The sequence below is a fragment of the Bicyclus anynana genome, chromosome 13 (assembly GCF_947172395.1).
Source record: "Bicyclus anynana chromosome 13, ilBicAnyn1.1, whole genome shotgun sequence".
Lineage (NCBI taxonomy): Eukaryota > Metazoa > Arthropoda > Insecta > Lepidoptera > Nymphalidae > Bicyclus > Bicyclus anynana.
Window position 1 is genome coordinate 1,913,500 of NC_069095.1, and position 20,443 is coordinate 1,933,942.

Genomic DNA, 20,443 nt, shown 5'->3' on the forward strand with positions numbered 1-20,443 from the left:
ATAGATATAGATTTTCAGTCCGACCTGCATGACAAAAACTGTGATAACTCGGCTAATATATATGATACCAATATAAAATATAGCCTATAGCACTCCCCGATAATGTAGCATTCTACTGGTGAAAGAATTTTTAAAATCGGACCAGTAGTTCCGAAGATTACCCCATTTAAAAAATGTGACAAACTTACAAACTTTACCTCTTTATAATATTAGTATAGATTACCAGTTGAGAGTAGGTGACTAATTTATTATGAAACACGGCTAAAACTCACGTGATATTAGGTCGGAGTATGCCCAACTAGTGTCGAATCTTTACGGGGCCCTTAGTCATGAGCTGGTTCTTGCATCGCGCGCAGGGAAAGGGGTTGAGCGGTGAGGAGTGAAGGTACCGTTACACTCTCCGACGGTTCATTAATGTCTTGACTCGTCTTCTTGTAAGCAAACCGAACTAACGCTATCTTGCTCCAAGTTTGTTGTGTGTGACAGAGAAAGAAATAGCGGTTTCCACGCTGTCTGCAGCAACCATCCACGATCCCTAATATCACGTGAGTTTTAGCCGTTTTTCATAATCAATTAATATGAATAACATTCACGATAGTTTAAATTCTAGAATAGGTGACTGTTGACCATATGATGGCTTAAGGTGTTATCTAAAGCAGATCAACCACCAACGTTGCTCAACAACTGTTGATCTTTCACATTTATCAACTACTCTTAACTACACTATGCTGCCCTATACCTAAGTTTTTTTTTTATTGTTACAAGTTAGCCCTTGACTACAATCTCACCTGATGGTAAGTGATGATGTAGTCTTAGATGGAAGCGGGCTAACTTGTAAGGAGGATGAAAATCCACACCCCTTTCGGTTTCTACACGACATCGTACCGGAACGCTAAATCGCTTGGCGGTACGTCTTTGCCGGTAGGGTGGTAAATAGCCACGGCCGAAGCCTCCCACCAGCCAGACCTGGACCAATTAAGAAAATCTCAATCTGCCCAGCCGGGGATCGAACCCAGGACCTCCGTTTTGTATCCACCGCGCATACCACTGCGCCACGGAGGCTGTCAAAGTTATGGGACCTTAGCTGCAGCTAAATCTTTATGAGATTAGAAGAATTTGTGCGGATTAAAACAACATTTTAATTGCAATTTTTAATACATTATACTATTTAGAACTAAGTTTCATTAAGTTAAAATATTTACATTCATAAGTCAAAAAAGAGTTTCTATGAGAACATTGGATATTGGATACACAATCCTAAATCTAATGATACTGTTTAGAAAAGTACTGTTGACAAAACAAAACTATTGTGCAAAAAAGTTAATTGATGATAAAAAAAAAACAAAATCATTATAATGTTCATCAACTTATGAAAAAATTGTCATAGTATACACAACTTTCGCATTAGCAAAATGTCACTAATCATTACATGAATGAGCAGATAAAAATATATCTTTAACATGGAGCTTTCCTAATATTTATGTCAATAACAATTAAATTTAATGCTTATAATAATTATTTTATTAAGCATTTAACTTAATATAATATCACACAAATACATGACAAAACGGCTGTGAAGCCAAGTTGTTTACCAGAGTTATTTGGATAAACAAGTATGTAAAGAAAGATCTAACAGGGCTATAATATACTCAATTATCCGCCCTTTTTAAAATGCTTCGAGTACATTAAAGTGGGCGGATAATTGTGCCTCTGAGTATAGTAAAAAAGTTCTTTTATAACACACTTTCCAGTGAGCAGTGTTATAAAATAACTTCTTAATTTATTACAATATGCATGTGAATAATTTATGCTGTTACAATATATTTATTTTAATTTCGTAATAGGAATATTATGACACGAGATTAAATAAAGTAAGTAAAAAAAAATATCTTGTTGGCAACATTGTTACTCTAAAGTATGCCATTTACTACAGTACAATATAACATGTCAAATTTTCTAAAATCTCCACATAGGAGTTTCAAAAACTGCAGCCTCCGAAAGGCTTATTCATTTTTGAGATTTATTATTACTTTAATTCATCGTTTGTCATCATCTCTTCTGGACCTTATGAAAACGTTTCATTACATAATGTTAAACTGTTCATCAGGTACTGAAAGAAGCGATGTCTAGACACTTAAATCTTAAATGTATATATACTCAGAGGCACAAATATTCGCCCTCTTTAATATTACGCCAATATATTATAGTAATAATATTATCATTATTATTATATATATTAAAGTGGGCGGATAATTGTGCCTCTGAGTATATATTATTATTATCAACTGTGAAGTTCATTACTCTGTTTATGATATTAATAAGTTATACCAATAAATAATAATGCAACAAGTATAACTAATTAACCAGTTATTAAGGAACTATCATAACATGTAGAGTAACTTGTTCATAATTATTTTATGCTTTTAATATTTTACTCTATACCAGGGGTGTACCTACCGCCGTATCAGTTATATCAATGATACGGAGCCCCTGGACTACAGAGGCCCCTTACATGTAAAATCAAAAATTAATAAAATGTAATCCACAATCTCACTTTAAACTGCAGACTTCATTTCATAAATGACAAAAGTCAAAAAAATTATCCCTTTTTTTGACTGGTAAGGCGTGTGCCCTAAAGTTGGAAACATTTATAGATATTTAAAAAACGAGCATTTTCGTTTGACGTTTATTTTTTGAGAAAACTTTACCCTTCATTTGCGGGGTCATATTGGTCACTGCTCCTTACCAGGAGTTCATAATGTTTTATATTTCATGACTATTCTAAAAGATTTATAAAGTTTTAAATCTTTCCTTTTATAAACAATAAATAAATTAGTTTAGATTGCTAGTGGAGAAATAAATAACTGACTAAATACAATAAATTCATTCAATATAATTACACAAATTGTTAATAATGCTAGGATTTGTCAATCCTTCCAAAAATCCTTTGACACAAAAAAGTTTATACAATTAAATACTTTATAGTTGTATATTACTTTATAACATTATTATTTCTGTAATTATTGCAATAATTTTAAATTTTAAGCTGCAACACTAAGTCCAGGTTCGGACTGCTTTAGTATTTCAATCAAGTACAAACAATTTTTGGGCGTTAAATCCAAAAATTTTCGTACTCGACTAAAATACTAAAGTAGTCTGTATGGCCTTTAAGTAACAGACCAAGAGCATTCAATCTATAAGTTTTTAAATAAACTATTCAACAGTTAAAGCAATTTGAAAAATAAACTATACAACTGCATTGTCATATTAATTCACTTTAATTCAACTTACAATTTATTATAACTGGACATTAGGTTGCTTGAAAACATCACGAGCAAGTTGTAATTTTTTAACATAAGCTAGAAAAGTCTTTGTATCTCACGATGGGACAAATAAAAAATGTGTCCTTGGGATACAAATTACTTTGGGGCAAATATATTTATATATTTAATTACACAATCCAAAATTCGTTTGTAAACAAAATAATTACTCTTACACAGTGAAATAATTAAGTCAACTATAATTTGTCTCATAAAATTTAACCATTGAATTCATAGTACTTTATAATTCAAGTGAAAATATCAGTAAAAGCTACTTATTGCAAAATTACACATTAAGGCCCCTTTATGTTGCTTTGAAATCAATTATTGCTAAGTATCATAAAGATTGTGATTATAGTGCGACAGAAAAGAGTAGAAAATGAGTGTGCTGTAGTCACTGTTGTTCATATGGTAAACCTGTGTTGTCATCCACTGGAGAATGCAACTACCTTGATACTTGATAATAATTTATATTATTTTCTACATAGGTAATATTATATTCTAATTTTAAATAAGATGATCAGTTGAAAATGATATTATAATTTAATATACATAAATTAATAAATATATTTAGAAAATACTTACTGTCTAGCCCTGAAGTTATCATGTTTTATGGGTGGGTACTGAGATATTTGATTTTTTAAATTCAAACAAATTCAAGTCAAAATCTCATCAAAATAAATGATAATTATTGTAATTTGTCTGGTAATTATCTAAAATTCCACTATTATTTTAATAATCTGATAAAAAAAACTATCAATAATAATTGGTTGCTCTATAGTGACAGATCTTTGTGATAATGTTGCCACACAAGTTTATTAGTTCCATTTTTATGAACTTCTACTCTTTTATGTCACACTATACTCCTGATTACAAGTCTAAGGTTTGCGGCTTAGAATCCTTATCTTACGAAAACCTTCCATCAGTGAAAAGTAGAATCAGATAAATTACAGGCATTAGAAGCTACGACTTCAATGTGTTTAGAGATTTGTTCAGCACGTCATGACAGACATTACAGTCTAATCAAATACCATTGAAAAAGTTCTATCAAATCTATGTTACTTTTATAAATAAATTACATAAGTACTCTCTTAGATGTCCTTAAGTAGGACAAAATTTTAATATGTTTTTTTTTAATTTTTACGACACAAACTATCTCCATTTGAGCTTAATATCATTTGGCATAAAAATACCATACATAGTACAGTAGTTGGTTATACAAGTACATTTGAATTTTACCAACATTACATGAACTGTTATTATAAACAGTAAGTCCCTGGTATTATTGTGACCATGTTTTATAGCATAGGTAAGAACCATTTTGAATATTGATTTTGACATTTCATTTAACATATTTAGTTAGTGAAGTCTCCTCTAATCAAATCTAAATCACTTTACAATCTCATTTTGATTCTACATTTTCTGCAAATGCAGAATTTCACTAATCATAAATAATTCATAACAAAAAAATCTGTTTCAAATTTAAAACAGTGCACTTTCAATTTAAAATTCAAAGTTTTAATTCAAAAACCATGACGTCAACAGTACGGATATACTGCATACTAAATGAATATACAGCCTAAATCGCTGAATAATATTAGCAATCAGCTCAAAATAGCCTATAATCGTCTAGATTTTATTATTTCCAATCACTCACATGGCAAGTTTATCATCATGCTTCAATAATCACATAACTTTAATAACACCCTCAGACCAATTATTGTATAGGACCTGCTTCGCTACACGTTACTTTTCTGTCAAAGTATATGATCAGTGATCTAATGCAAATATAAAAACTGTCTCTATAGTTTTGATGTTTCATAGTTATGTTCGTTGGTTAAAGAGCTCCATAATATATAAACCAAATCTAAGATCGTTTTTCCTCAGAAAATGACAGACAATTTTCTTCGTCAGTTCAGGTGCAATACTGGTCCTTCTACAATTGGTCTGAGATAACACCACACTTGGTTCACATCACTTCGAGTGTCACTTCACTTGTCACTTTACATGTCACTTCACTTAGCACCAGCGGCGTTTCTTAGACGTCCACTCATCGCCGGCCGGCGTCTATTTGTCTATGGCCTGTATGTGGTCGGGGCGCTCGTTGCGCGCGTACCTCGCCCACATCTTGGCGTACAGCATCTCCAGGCCGGTGGCGTACGCCTTGCAGTCGAACAGCGGGCTCTCGGAGCGCGCCGTCCACACTTTCGCGCGAATTGCTTTGAGACTGTAATGAAAGAACAATAGATTCATTGTGGAGACTTCACTCATTTCTTTTTTTTTTTTTTAACCTAGCCATGGAATCAGTTTATTTTCAACAGCCCCTCCTTCTAGGCTACTCCAATGCGGGTTAGCCATAGATTACTCAATGCACTTAATATTCTATTCATCTCTTGCGTAGAATAACATGGACAGACATTTAGATGTGACAATGAACATTGATTTATAATATTGTATAGATAAGTATTTTCTCTTATAACCCTTAAACCTCACTGCCGGCTCCCACATGATATAACATTCAAGTTAAAATTTTAGAAGACTTCTAAGAATATGAGGAAGAAAATATGGCCAGTTCTTAATTTATTCTCAAATAGATCTATTTGTCTGCGGACTAGAAAACCCCAAAATTCACAAGGATACTTTCATTAACAAACATCTATACTAATATTAATACAAAAAAAGTCCATCTGTCTGTTACCTAAAACACAGAACCGATTTAGATAATTTTTATTGGTTTAGTTAATTTAGTAGCGGGCGTCCGCTTGTCTATGAAATTGAGTGGTTGATTGAGAGGTTTTGTTTATTTTTTTTCTAAAACTCTCGCGGAACCCCTACAAGGGCTTCGCGGAACCAGTATGGTTGATTTAGATAATATATTTTGATATACTTACTATTCCCTATCAGTTCCTAATCTTACAGCTATGTCTTGGTATTCCTGCCTCGTCCTTGCAATGAGTTCCGGACAACCAAGTGTGTTCAGTTGAGATGCTGCCACTCTGTAAATTAAACATAACAATGTCATATTAGTATAAGTTAGATTTAGTAATATGCTAAGCGGCTAAGGAATGAAATTCTTTTAGATTTGTATCAATTTAAAGTAACCTGTAATGCTAAAATAGACCTTTAAAACCACTGCATATTTCCAAACGACACATACAATATGTCGATTAATCGAAAATACCTCTTTCTTACCACAGAAGAACCAAAATCACCGCCATAACATGCTTTGACCTCTATTTTGTTTCATTATTTTAATTTTTTTTGAGCCGTGATAGCCCAGTGAATATGACCTCTACCTCCAATTCCAGAAGGTTTGGGTTCGAATCCGGTCCGGGGCATGCACCTCCAACTTTCCAGTTGTGTGCATTTTAAGAAATTAAATATTACATGTCTCAATCGGTGAAGGAAAACATTATGAAAAAACCTGCATACCAGAGAATTATCTTAATTCTCTGCGTGTGTGAAGTCTGCCAAACCGCATTGGGCCAGCGTGGTGGACTATTATCCTTACCCCTCTCATTTTAAGAGAAGACTCGAGCTCAGCAGTAAACCGAATATGGGTTGATGACGACGAGGACGATTTTAATTTTAATAATCTCCATACATACCGTGAAGCCAACGTCTCCCCGGGCAGAGTGACGACGGGTGTGCCAGTCCACAGTATGTCCATGCTGGTGGTGTGGCCATTGCAGAGCGGCGTGTCCAGGCACACGTCCGCTAGCTGACCGCGCCGGACGTGCTCCTCTTTGGCAGCCACATTGGAGAAGATTATACGGCCGGGGGGTAAGCCTGTAAAATATTACTTATTTATCATAATCATTATCACAGCACAGGCGTCCGTCATATAAATATATGTATATAACTCAAAGGTGATGTATATAACTGACATAGTGATCTATCAACGCGCAGCCCAATCCACTGGACGGATCGGGCTGAAATTTGGCATCCAGGTAGATGTTATGTTGTAGGCATCCGCTAAGAAAGGATTTTGATCAATTTTACCCCCAAGAGGATAAAATAAGGGATGAAAATTTTATGAAACTTATTTATTAATAATTAACACATAGGCTAATTAATTTTCATCCTGAAAAAAATCCATGGTTCCCGCGGGATTTATGGAAAACTTAATTCCACGCGGACAAAATCGCGGGCATTCGCTAGTTGACTCATAATAATAATAATAATGCTGCCGACTTAAATCTATCGACCACGGCGACCAATCTCATGTTAAGATTAACCAGGAGATATTGTAGTGCACAAGTGTGTGTGCAAGCGCAGGTGCACTGTCTATTCCCTCACTCAAAGTCTCTGTCCTGACCCAGGATTCGAACCTAGGACCTCATTGTCTGTAGCCGATCCAGCTTACCACGGACCCAACAAGGCATTTTACTCATAACAGTTATATAATGTGTAAATCCATTGATAAAAATACAAAAGAATGCATATAATGCAATGCATCGCATCAAAAACAATTACTAATGTGTTCTGTGTAAGTATAAACTACTGAAGTACTGCCTAACAGTATTCATCAAGAGAGGCTGTAGTATTGCAATGTGTCACTATGAACATAGTCTATCCATAGCACTAATGAAAAACAGGTGAGAGTATATATTTCTAACGCAGCATCCTATCCGGCATTAGAAAATTAGAAATACACCGGATCCACTTACCCAATTGCTGCGCCGTCGACTGCAAATTAGGCTCCCCCACCGCTGGGAACCTCAACAGCCACAGTACACTGTTGGGTACGTGCTTCAGTATGTACACCCACATGTGCAGCGTCAGGGGGTCTATCTTGTACAGCTGGTTGAAGTTGCAGTACACCACCGCGTCGTCGGGCAAGCCGTACTGCTGGCGGGTTGTTATTACTATGGATTGTGGCACTTCTTCGCCAGTGGCCGCTTTGTTGTTGGTCTGGGTTGTTGCCAGACCGTTCTGCAGGATTACCCCGTTTACTGATGTCTGGAATGGAATTTTGAGTATGCAGTGAACTGAATTTTCCCACAATGCTATATTTTGCTGAGCATAAATATTTTATTTTGTTTTTACATTTTACAAGGATTCAAATGTTATATATATATATTCACATTACATCATTTTAATAATTATAAACATTGCAAGTAAGGTTTGCAATGGCAACATTAAACTATTTATATACAAAAATAAGAAGAAGCAATACATGTACCTTGTACATACACGGTTTCTAAATATGTTTATCTAATGAATAAAATTACCAATAGTTAAGGAATTATACAATACTTCTTTGGAATCTGACTGAGTGTAAAAAGTTATCCGAACAAATCGTAAGCTAATAATGCAATGTAAATGTATGCAATCGAAGTCGTGGATTTTCGCTAGTAAGGGACTTTTTCTAATACACAACTAAATTATGAAATAAAAGCTATTATTTACCTGTACTTGTCCCGATGCAATCATAGTCTCTATGGGAGTAGTGGTAGGCAGCTCGGCGACCTTCAACGAAATCTCCACCGGTCGCGCCGCCCGCACTATCTCCTTGATCTCCTTTATATCTGTGTTCTCCACGAGCGGCGACAAGTCAGTCGCGTTGATCACCGCGACATTGTCCGCCAGACCCCCCAAACTGTTGTGCGACTTTATCTTGTCACTCAGTATCAGACGTTCTTGTAGATGAGGGAACATTTGCTTATGATCCCCTACGAAGTATGTGTCCGGCATGTACGCCAGCTTCTCGCTATACTGACTGGCCAGCTCTATTGGTGACGTCACAGCGTCGGTCACCAAATAGTCCATGTAACTAGCTCCACTCGTTCCCGGGTATCCCAGCCACATCACTTGGACGGGAGCCGGCCTCAACGCAAATATCTCATTCCGCGCACCCTTAGTGTAACCATTCATGTTGACTAATATTTGTATTCCGTCCGCGTGGATTTTGTCAGCCGCCTTTCCATTGCAAGGAACTTGGGACAAATCGATGAAGTGTTCCGCTTCACGGGCGATTTTGGAGCGGAAAGTCGTGCCGTCGTCCGGGCTCAAGGCGTAACAGAAGATCTCCACTTTCGCACGATCGTGTAGTCCAGGTACGGACTGCATCAAATGGGACGTCGGATGGTTTCCGAAGTCGCTGCTCACGTAACCAACGCGCAAACGGACCATCAACTCCCTGGGGAACTTATACAGCGGCTTGTGAAGGACTTGCACCTTCTCGAGGCACAAATTAGCGTGCCGCGCGGCGATCGCCTTTCTGTACTCGTGCGTCAACGGATACAACATCGAATGGTGAGGATGCACCGACGGGAGTCTGTTCTTCTCCAATTGCTCAGCCACAATGCTGACCAGTTTCTTCATACGTGCCTCGTAATCGGTCCAATCGCATACAATTTGCAAGCAGTGCGCCAAATTGCAATACGCATCGGGGAAGTCTGGCTTCAACTTCAACGCAGTTCTGTACGATTGGATCGCTTCTGGAATATTCCCAGAATCCTTGTGGATGCTGGCGAGGTTGCTGTGTGCGTCGGCGAACGCTGGGTTTATTTGGATCGCTCTGGTGTAGCATTGCAAGGCACCGGCCACGTCTTGCATCTCTTTGAGGGTGTTACCCATATTGCTGTAAGCGTCCGCGAAAGTTGGCTGAATACGTATCGCCTCTTTGTAATGCATGAGCGCCTCGTTCAGTTTTCCTTGCTGTTGCAAAACGGAAGCCAAGTTGCTGTGCGCTGCGGCAAACTCGGGGAACACCTCTAATGCTTTCAGGTAGAGACGAGTGGCCTCTTCTATGTAACCTTGCTCCCGTTTGATGTTCGCTAGATTGTTCAAAGAATCTGCGTGCGACGGGCACAGTCTTAAAGCGGTGTTGTAACATTCTTCCGCATCCGTAACTTGGCCCTTTTCCTTGAGAGCATTAGCTAAGTTGCAATACGCGTCCGGGAAATTTGGTTGGAGCTCGATCGCTCGTCTGTATGTGTCAATAGCCAGGTCAATGAGGCCTTGCTCGTAATATACGCAAGCCAAGTTGCCGTGAACGACGGCATTGTTGGGTGACAAATTCAATGCGCGCAAATATGCTGCCACCGCCCTATAACAATAATAGCGTTTGCATTATTTATTCCTATAAATAAAACATGTTCACCAAATTCAAAATAGTATACCTGTCGAAAATTCTGGCTTCTTTCAAAACATTTCCGAGATTGATGTATGCATCCAAGAAATTGGGATCCAATGCCACGGCCTTTTCAAAATGGTGGATGGCCAACCAGATCTCACTTTGGGCGTTAAAAACGCATCCCAAGTTACTCCATGCCACTGCAAAGTCCGGCCTCGTTTCGATGGCCTTCAAGTAACAAGCCTACACACACCAAAAAAGCACATGTTAAAAAACGATTTAAAATGTATTTTCACCGTGATGATGTACTGAGATGTCTTTTACGCCAAAGCTTTGTAGTTACACCATAGCATCGAGTGGTACTGGGTGATCGGTTTTTAAACAAAATTAAAGATCACCGAATTCCAAACGACATTTTGTAAAATCAGTTACGCCAAATGCACCCTACGATAACGAGACTACGCCGAATGCAACTGACACCAGTAGGAAATGCAAACGGTCCATTCTGCTGAGGCAACTACAACTTGACAGGACACGACTACAACTTCAAATGATACCCAAACAAAAGTCCTCCTCGATATTTGAATGCCGAATCGCTTCCACTTCCTAGCCGATGGAGGATGGTCACGACAATGACATGTCAAACGCACGCGTGGTGTCCATATAACCTGTTCGTAAATCTTGCAAACCTTATTATACACTTTACCTGCAGCAGCTAGAACGGTGTCACGCAGCGGCATAGCGAGTGAAGTACCAACCATAACCCAAGATACAGCACCGGTCACACCTACTGTCTTACCAGTCAACACCTTGTGAAAATATAACAGAATTAGTCGATTTTGAGTCAAACTAGTTCAGCCGATTGTCGTCTTACTTTTTTTTTCTACAATTTATATTGCAAATCATATGTATCATGACTCGAGAGGATCATTTTGTCAGCTCACACTGTCTTTAAGCGTGTTAAGTTATAATGCGGATGACAAAATCATATCGTATCAAATAAACATAACTCACTACGTCATACCACTAATGATGTAAACGCTATTCCAGTGATCCCCGTACAATATATCAACAAATCACTACAAGCGTAAAGAATAAACGTAACAAACTAATATATTGAAGAAAACAGGATAGCAAATTATGTTAACGATTCTCAATTACTGTACACAACAAGTAATCCCTCTTTAGACTTTAATCTTTCACACGATGTTTTCTTTTGAAATTAATCAGCTGCATATTAATTAAGAAGTATAATAAAACCAAATGTGTTATTCCATATAACATCGTGTGGAAAATTATTTGAGGTGTTTACGCAATTTGCCGTCACAACATATTATTGTAGGAAACTTTTTAAACAACTCTTAATATTTTGTGACTCGATTGTACAACATTGAACGAGTTGGAAAACAAAATTGAATCGTGCAAACATCGGTTTCCATCTTGTTCTCACGTCCATTGTAATTGCTCGAGCAAATAATCATAGAAACGTTTCACAGGGAACAATATTGGCTCCGCTTTTGTTTCAAGCATTTACAATCGACGCAGAGTTACGCTTCGGGCATCACACAAAGAATTACGCAATTGCAGTGTACGCAGACGAAAAAGAGATTACTCGTTATTTGATTCAAGACAATGGCAACAATAAGAGAATCCTGTTAACTTCAGAGCAAACCAGAAAGCGGGAGTGTAATTGTATTTACCTTAGCCTCGTCCAAGCGTCCTAGGGCCTTGAGCAAATTGCCCAAGTCACTTCGAACGCAGTAAAGGTCCTGCAACAATATTCAATTTCACTGTGGTGTAGCTGCAATCTCAAATAAAGAACTAGAATTTAATACCTAGGAGATTTTGATCAATTTATTATTCTGTTATGTGATAAGTCTGTTGTAACCTGTATACTACAACTAGTTCTGCCACGCAGTATCACCATTATCGTCCCTACCATGACAAAACACTGTATCTATAATACTTTTGATAAATTTTTACTCCCCTAATATTTACTAGAAACAAATTATCAATGAAATGACAGGGTTTTCTTGGAAAAAAAAACATTTGTAACCATGTGTTATTAGGAGTGTCACCCTCAGACCAATCGCCTTCTTAAGGACCTGCCTCGCTAGAGGTTACCTCTCTGTCAAAAATATATGATCATGATTAAACGTGTTCATACAAACTGCATCTATAGATTCGATGTTTCATTGTGTTAAAATTTCACATGTGTGTATTACGATTTAAAAAGTGTGTAAGTAGTGTACGGACATAGAATATATTTTATTGGTGTTAAATATTTTCGACGTGTGTGTTTACCTCGTCCCCCTCAAAAAACGACTGAAAATTTTGTTGGAGAATTTGAGTGCGATACAAGTCCAATAGAAGGCAATTTGGTCTGAGAACTCCATTCCATTGATCATCGATATTTTCCGATACAGAGTGGACCTAATCCAAATTGGATCAATAGTTATTTAGAATATTAATTTAATAGTTATTTAGAATAGTTAAGTTATTTTGATGGCCTCCGTGGCGCAATGGTATGCGCGATGTATTTACAAGACGGAGGTCCTGGGTTCGATCCCCGGCTGGGCAGATTGAGATTTTCTAAATTTGTCCAAGTCGGCCGTGGCTAGTTACCACCCTACCGGCAAAGACGTACCGCCAAGCGATTTAGCGTTCCGGTACGATGCCGTGTAGAAACCGAAAGTGGTGTGGATTTTCATCCTCCTCCTAACAAGTTAGCCCACTTCCATCTTAGATTGCATCGTCAGGTGAGATTGTAGTCAAAGGCTAACTTGTAAACAATACAAAACCTGTTTTTATAAAGTCGATTAACAATAAAACTACATATTCCAAGAGAATAATAGTCAACATCCTCAGTATGCGGGTGACTTTATTGTAATATATTGTATGGAGGAATTTAGTGCCGTGACCTTGCTACACACGAGACCGTTTATCAACAGATATGCATATAGCATAAGTACCCAAGACAAACTGTGTCGGCATAATTACTGTATTATCTACCTACTAGTGGACGCCCGTGACTTCGATCACAAAAAATCGATGTAAACGTTCAAGTGCCCATTTTTTTTAAAGGCAAATGAGTAAAGTTAATTTAAAACAATTGCACCTCCAAGTGAGCCGTGATAGCCCCCATAGTGGATATGACCCCTGCTTCCGATTCAGGAGGGTTTGAGTTCGAATCCGGTCCGGGGCATGCACCTCCAAATTTTTGAGTTCTGTGCATTTTTAACCGACTTCAAAAAGGAGGAGGTTCTCAATTCGGTCGGTATTTTTTTTTTTTTAATAAATTCAATATCACGTGTCTCAAACAGTGAAGGAAAACATCGTGAGGAAACCTGCATACTAGAGAATTATCTTAATTCTCTGCGTGTGTGAAGTCTGCCAATCCGCATTGGGCCAGCGTCTAACAAACTATGTCGACACAATTACTATGCTACGGGTTTCTTTAAGTACGGAAGTGTTTATTATCATATGTCGTAGATTCCATTGGACGTAATAACGACAGTATCGATCCCTTCATTTCATTTCTTGGCTTATTGATGTTTGAAGGCCATTGGATCGGCTATCATCTTCGTACAAGAACAATACAATTAAATCTATATCTATACTTTTTATACTAATTATATAAAACTGAAAAAAAAAACTGAAAATAGAAAATAAAAAGAAATTAAATATCACGTGTCTCAATCGGTGAAGGAAAACATCGTGAGGAAACCTGCATATCAGAGAATTATCTTAATTCTCTGCGTGTGTGAAGTCTGCCAATCCGCATTGGGCCAGCGTGGTGGACTATTGGCCTAACCCCTCTCATTCTGAAAGGAGACTCGAGCTCAGCAGTGAGCCGAATATGGGTTGATGACGATATAAAACTGAAGAGTTTGTTTGTTTGTTTGATTGAACGCGCTAATCTCACGAACTACTGGTCCGATTTGAAAAATTCTTTCAGTGTTAGATAGCCCATTTATCGAGGAAGGCTATAGGCTATAGGCTATCCTCGTATTCCTATGGAAACAGGAATCACGCGGGTGAAACCGCGCGGCGTCAGCTAGTACAAAGATATAATAACAATAATACAAATTGACGTACGTTTATCAATTGGTTTACGTAACCTTTCAAGGTTACACGGCATTGTAATTTTTTATTGCATACTAACAAACGATCGCGACTTACATTATACAACAAAGTCCTCCGCCGCGTCTGTCCGTTTGTATCGTTAACAACCCATATTCGGCTCACTGCTGAGCTCGAGTCTCCTCTCAGAGTGAGAGAGGTTAGGCCTATAGGCCACCACGCTGGCCCAATGCGGATTGGCAGACTTCACACACGCAGAGAATTAAGAAAATTCTCTGGTTTGAAGGTTTCCTCACGATGTTTTCCTTCACCGTTCAAGACTCGTGACGTTTAAGTAATAAAACACACACAACACAACTGAAACGTTGGAGGTGCATGTCCCGGACTGGAATCGAGCCCACACCCTCCGGAATCGGAAGCAGAGGTCATATTCGTCATATATTTATATATATATTTAAATCGCTTAATAAATAACGAATTTATGAGGTAACAAACATAAAAAAACATACGCGTCCAATTGAAAATCTCCTCCTTTTTATGAAGTCGGTAAAAAAGGCAATGCTGGATGCTCGCGGCCCGAGATCGTGACGTTTGGAAGTCTATACAAGAGGCCTATGTCCAACGTCCATCCATAATGATGTATTTAAATAGATAAGATAATAAGATTCATACGCAGGCTATGGTAAAATTTATAGGCTCAATTCTATTGTACCATCATGTTCAACCTACATTTATCTGATATGAATATTCATTCATTCGTTCATTCATAATCTCATGCACAGAAATAGACAAAATTCAACCAATGGCTGTGCAACTGGAAACCGAAAGAGATGGTACTGGACAACTCCGCCGTCAACTGGACATTTTGTCCATTTCTCTTCACATAAATGCCTCATAAAAATCACTACTTTCCGCACCCATAAATAGGATTTGTAGGAAAACAACTGAAGGCCTTATTACAATGAGATCAGTATCCACTACCTGCAGATAGTACCTAAACAGCCTTTGTCTTCAATAAAACGTGTTTGTAGAACAATGCCCATACAAGTGTTGCAGCACTATACATTTATACAATTCACAGTCAATTCGCAACTGACCTATATGAATATTGATCGTAATATAATGTAGAATAGTAAATAGGCATTGCTTTCAAGTGAAAGTTATGATGATAGATTTATAACACATAGATAGTGTGTAGTCGCAGGATTCGTAAGCAGATATATGTGCCCCGAAATGGGAGCCCATGACGCATCGCTACGATACGATTTTGTACGCTTGTGTGCGTGTCGGCGAGGGTAACTAGCTTAACTCTTACGCTCACATAGTCACAGAAGTGGCTTACGTTTGGAGTGAAAAAGGATTGTTGAGGGTCTATAGGTTATTAGTCTAAAGTTATGATACAATAATATTTGGTGCCCATTCATCTATACAAATCTTAGGTTACAATCGATGATCAAATATGCCCACTTGAGAGCGTTTAAGATATTCAGGAACTCATTAGAGGATTCAGAGAAAATTAAAGAGTATTAAACTAAGCTAAATTTAGTTTAATTTTGGGTGTATCTTAATTATTTTTTTTAATACATATTCAAAGAGTGCTTGTCTGTTGTCTGGAAATTAACTCGAGATGTTACTTTCAGTAATTTTTCAGTGCAACTATTTCATCGCAGACTGTAACTAATTCATTCTATTGGCCATGTCTTATAGACATACCCAATGTTGCTCGTTACTCTCAATGTAAACAAGAAAGGCTTGGCTAGGAGTAAGAATAACAATAGTCCAGAAAGCGACAGAAAAGATTTAGCTCTCCTAGAAATCTAAATTAACATATTTTTATGGAAGGTTTGTTCTTGGCTACAATCATGCTAGATGGAAAATTATGAGGTGTAAAATAGAGTGTAATTTAAAAACACCTAACAGTGAAAGATAATCCTAATTACTACACATTACTATTGACTATGATAAATTATTAGCTTATCAAAGGCAGGAAATGAAAAAATTTATACAATGTATGCTAATTCTACACACATAACAATTAATAATATGTATGATTGGATATGATATGAAGACATGGAGATAAGAAAACTTCACATCTATACCAATATTATAAAGAGGAAAAATTTGATTGTTTGTACGTTTGATTGCATTGAATACCAAACTCAACCAAAATTCCACCAAACATACTGAAGCAATTTGAAAAATTCTTTCACTGTTGATATGATACACTGTCCCCGGGTGCTATAGGCTATATTTTATCCCCATATTCCTATGGAAACAGGAACGACACGGGTGAAACCGCGTGGCGTCTTTTTTTTCTTTTTTTCATTCTCTACAAGTTAGCCCTGGACTACAATCTCACTGCAGAAGTGATGATGCAATCTAAGATGGAAGCGGGTGGGGTTAGGAGTAGGATGAAATCCACACTCCTTTCAACTTCTACACAACATCGTACTGGAATGCTAAATCGCTTGGCAGTATGTCTTTGTCGGTAGGGTGGTAACTAGCCACGGCTGAAGCCTCCCACCGGCCAGAACCAATTAAGAAAATCTCAATCGGCCCAGCCGGGGATCAAACCCAGCACCTCGGTCTTGTAAATCCACCGCGCATACAACTACGCCATGGAGGCTGTCAATAAGTGTGTCTAAAAATAAATATGGAAATACATTTGAGATCACTTACAGGGTTATACTGCAATGCAGTCACATAGGCCTGCACGGCCTGCTCCATATCACCGGCAGCCACCAGAGCAGCTGCCAGGTTAATGTAGCCATCAATGAAGTCGGGCTTTAGCCTCACAGCATGGCGGTAGTTCTCCAGGGCCTCTTGCAGCTGACCGCGCTCTTTGTATACATTACCCAAGTTACTAAAACAAGTAATATATGAATTACCTACTGGACACCTGCAATTACTCACTCAATCACTTTTATCCATTGGTGAAATCCACATTTGATTTTTATTATTTTTATTTTCTTTATCAGCATGTAGTCTTTTACATTTTTCACACTTGGTAACAATGTTGGTCATTGTGTATATAGATTGGCAACTTCATTTGTAACACTCCCGATGCGGGAGCGGACCAGGGGTGTGTAGTGATGAATGAAAAACCCATGACTGACGTACCTTACTTCCCCGAATGCACGATTTCACACCCGCACATTGCGTTATGTAACAATAACAATTGAATTCATTTGCTTACTCTGTGTTCATAGTATGTTGTGGTGTTCATATTTAGCTGATAATCTACTCCCAGTAGATTCAATGTCACTGCCAGAAAGATTACTATATATCTAAAACTGTACTGATTGACTTTGCCTTTTGTTGACAGGTTACTCAAGGTTATCAAAACAAAGGATTAACTTGCAGATAATCTATCTACATAAGTTTAATGTGATTAAATGTTGTTCACTCACTTTCCAGTTACTATATTAAATAAAGAAACTCTTTAACAAAATAATGTTATAAACATATAACGGCTTGAAAGAACCCTACATTAAGTATAGATTAACTTATGCTTTATACAATGTCAATCATAATAAGAAGACATATTATGTGGCAATCTTCAAGGCCACTTTGACATTGCAATAGACAGAACTATGCAGCTTTAAAAACTCTTCTTAGATATGATTTTGTACAATGTGCAATCATTAAAGATTAATCACTATTTTGGTATTTGTTATTAATCTATTAAAATTTAAAATAAACATCAAATCAATTGACAAAATGTCATTTACCTACTGTGTGATATCCAACAGTAACCACCGGATGACATTTTATGTAGAATCTCAATTTCGTATAATATGTCAACTAGCATACATCAAAAATAGTGAATTAGCCTGCAGTGATGGCTATACATGATTTCATTCTTTATAAAATAGGTTTACTGACCAACAAAGCAGTTTAGACATTTATAAATGATGTAATGTGTTAAATGTAAGCACAAGATGCCTTGTAGCATAGGCATGATGCCTTTGAGAGATTTCTTTATCAGCCCTAGGATATCACAATATTATACCTGTATGGAATTGAATAGATGTTCATCAATTCATTTTGAAAACAGTACACTATGGTTTTCAACTGTTGGCGAGTTTGTTGTGAGTTCTAGTTTTAACTTTAGTTTTAAGTTTTCAGCTATAATTTGAATATGCATGTAAAAAGCTAAATTGATAAATTGACTTTGACTTTTGTCTACATCCAAAACATAACCTATTATGAAAAAAATTACATCACCTTGGTTTTGTTTGTAAGATATTTACCTGTACGCCTCAGCCAGCAGGGGGTTCTGTTTGATTGCGAGCGTGGAGAAATGCGCAGACTTGTCTAGCCTCCGACATTGGAAGTGTATAGACGAGAGCAGCAGCAAAACACCCGTGTTCGTGCCATCCTGACGCCATAGCTGCATACAATGCAATTCCGCACTATCATAATCACCAGCCTGGTATTCACGGTGCGCAAGTTCCAACAAACCTAAAAATAATCCGATCACTAATTATTCACAAAGCACATTTTAATAATACGTCCACTTCGATAACTATTAAACTTCTGCTTGTGTCACAACTCTCGTATTTAAAGACGTGTGATTAAAAATCACACGTCAAAAAGTTTATATAATTAAAATATGCAAATTAACGTACCAACGGTGGATAGCTGTTGGATTTCCGACATTTTCAATATCACCGCATTTGCTGTAACGCCGACGATTTGTTGAGACTGCGTCGTGACAGATTGTGGCACGGCAACATTCGCTTGTGGTTGCATTTTTGTTATCATATTTCAAGTGCACTACACTACACATTCATGAAATAAAGCCGCACAAGTAAACACTTTAAATTTAACGAAAAGCTTTAGTTTTTTCCCATGGTCAACAATCACAATCACAAGGTAAATTCTAAAGATATTAAACCACAATAAACTCTTGCATTACGAAGTCAATTTGCCAAAATGGATTGCTTTGCTTTTGCTTTGTAATTAGCGGAAGTTTTTAGTTTATGTTTGACTTTTTTGTCTATGGTAGGATTACGTCAAACTTCTTTTCTATTTTTTAAGTTTAATAACATAAAAATTAATTTTATGTTATTAAGATAGTTAGATGGTTACACAATATCAACAATATTTTTCGTAGTAATTAGAAAAAATCGATTTCAAATAGATTTATCTATATGAGTACTTATTAATTTTAGTATTCTAATAAAATCGTCCATTTCCGTTTCCTGTTATTTATAGATTGAAATTGGATTATGTTGATGTTGGTACCTACTATCATAGTGCTGTGAAATGTAAACATTAGTGATGTACTGAATATCCATATCGATTACCGCGGATATTTTGAGGGAAAAGTAAAATTCGTATACAATATTAAGCTGAATCTTTTAGCTCTTTTTTCTATAAATTTTCTTCTTTGTAGACATTTTTTAAACTCATGTACCAAAACCAACACAAATAGCGTCTATGCTGCCCAGCCCACGCTTTATGTCACAGTAAACTTTAAACAAAGGAATTAATAGTTAAAATCCGCGAAATGCTAGTCAAAACATATACTGTCTGTTGTAGATGCGGGCGTGGAGTCTTATGCTATGATAATATCGTTCCATGGTTTCGCGCACCGACACCATCGATGGAGTAAGAAAGTTGATATTTGGCATCAACGAATCTTGATACCAAATATCCGTATGTGTTCGAATCCGAATCCGCAGATATACTTACAATATTAGTAGCACATCACTAGTAAATATACTTTTAGTATCGCCGCACACGGGCCCCACGCGACAGCCATAATCGCCGCTACAAGAAGCAAGGGGACACAAAAGTAGCTGAAGCGTGCGACAGGCACTTGTGGCCGGTGGTCGACAGTTGTGGTCGATGGCTGCTACTTTTTTAACCCACACATGCAGTATCAAAATCGTGGGAGTGGCGTGTTGCGGAGTTTTGTGTCGGCGTTTAGTGGCCGGCGCGGGCCATAAGA

At 37.3% G+C, this 20,443-nt stretch overlaps 1 protein-coding gene across 1 annotated transcript; it reads right to left on the minus strand.

Moving 5' to 3' along the window:
• Positions 1-1,136: 1,136 nt before the first annotated feature.
• Positions 1,137-19,457, minus strand: LOC112045455 (UDP-N-acetylglucosamine--peptide N-acetylglucosaminyltransferase 110 kDa subunit). The gene is made up of 10 exons (XM_024081629.2): positions 19,116-19,457; positions 18,738-18,948; positions 17,164-17,347; positions 12,102-12,170; positions 10,448-10,644; positions 8,733-10,374; positions 7,991-8,282; positions 6,929-7,109; positions 6,212-6,316; positions 1,137-5,547 (listed from the first exon to the last, which is right to left on the minus strand). Exons 1-10 carry the CDS (start codon positions 19,249-19,251, stop codon positions 5,388-5,390), a joined length of 3,177 nt encoding a protein of 1,058 aa, XP_023937397.1. The 5' UTR covers positions 19,252-19,457; the 3' UTR covers positions 1,137-5,387.
• Positions 19,458-20,443: the final 986 nt, after the last annotated feature.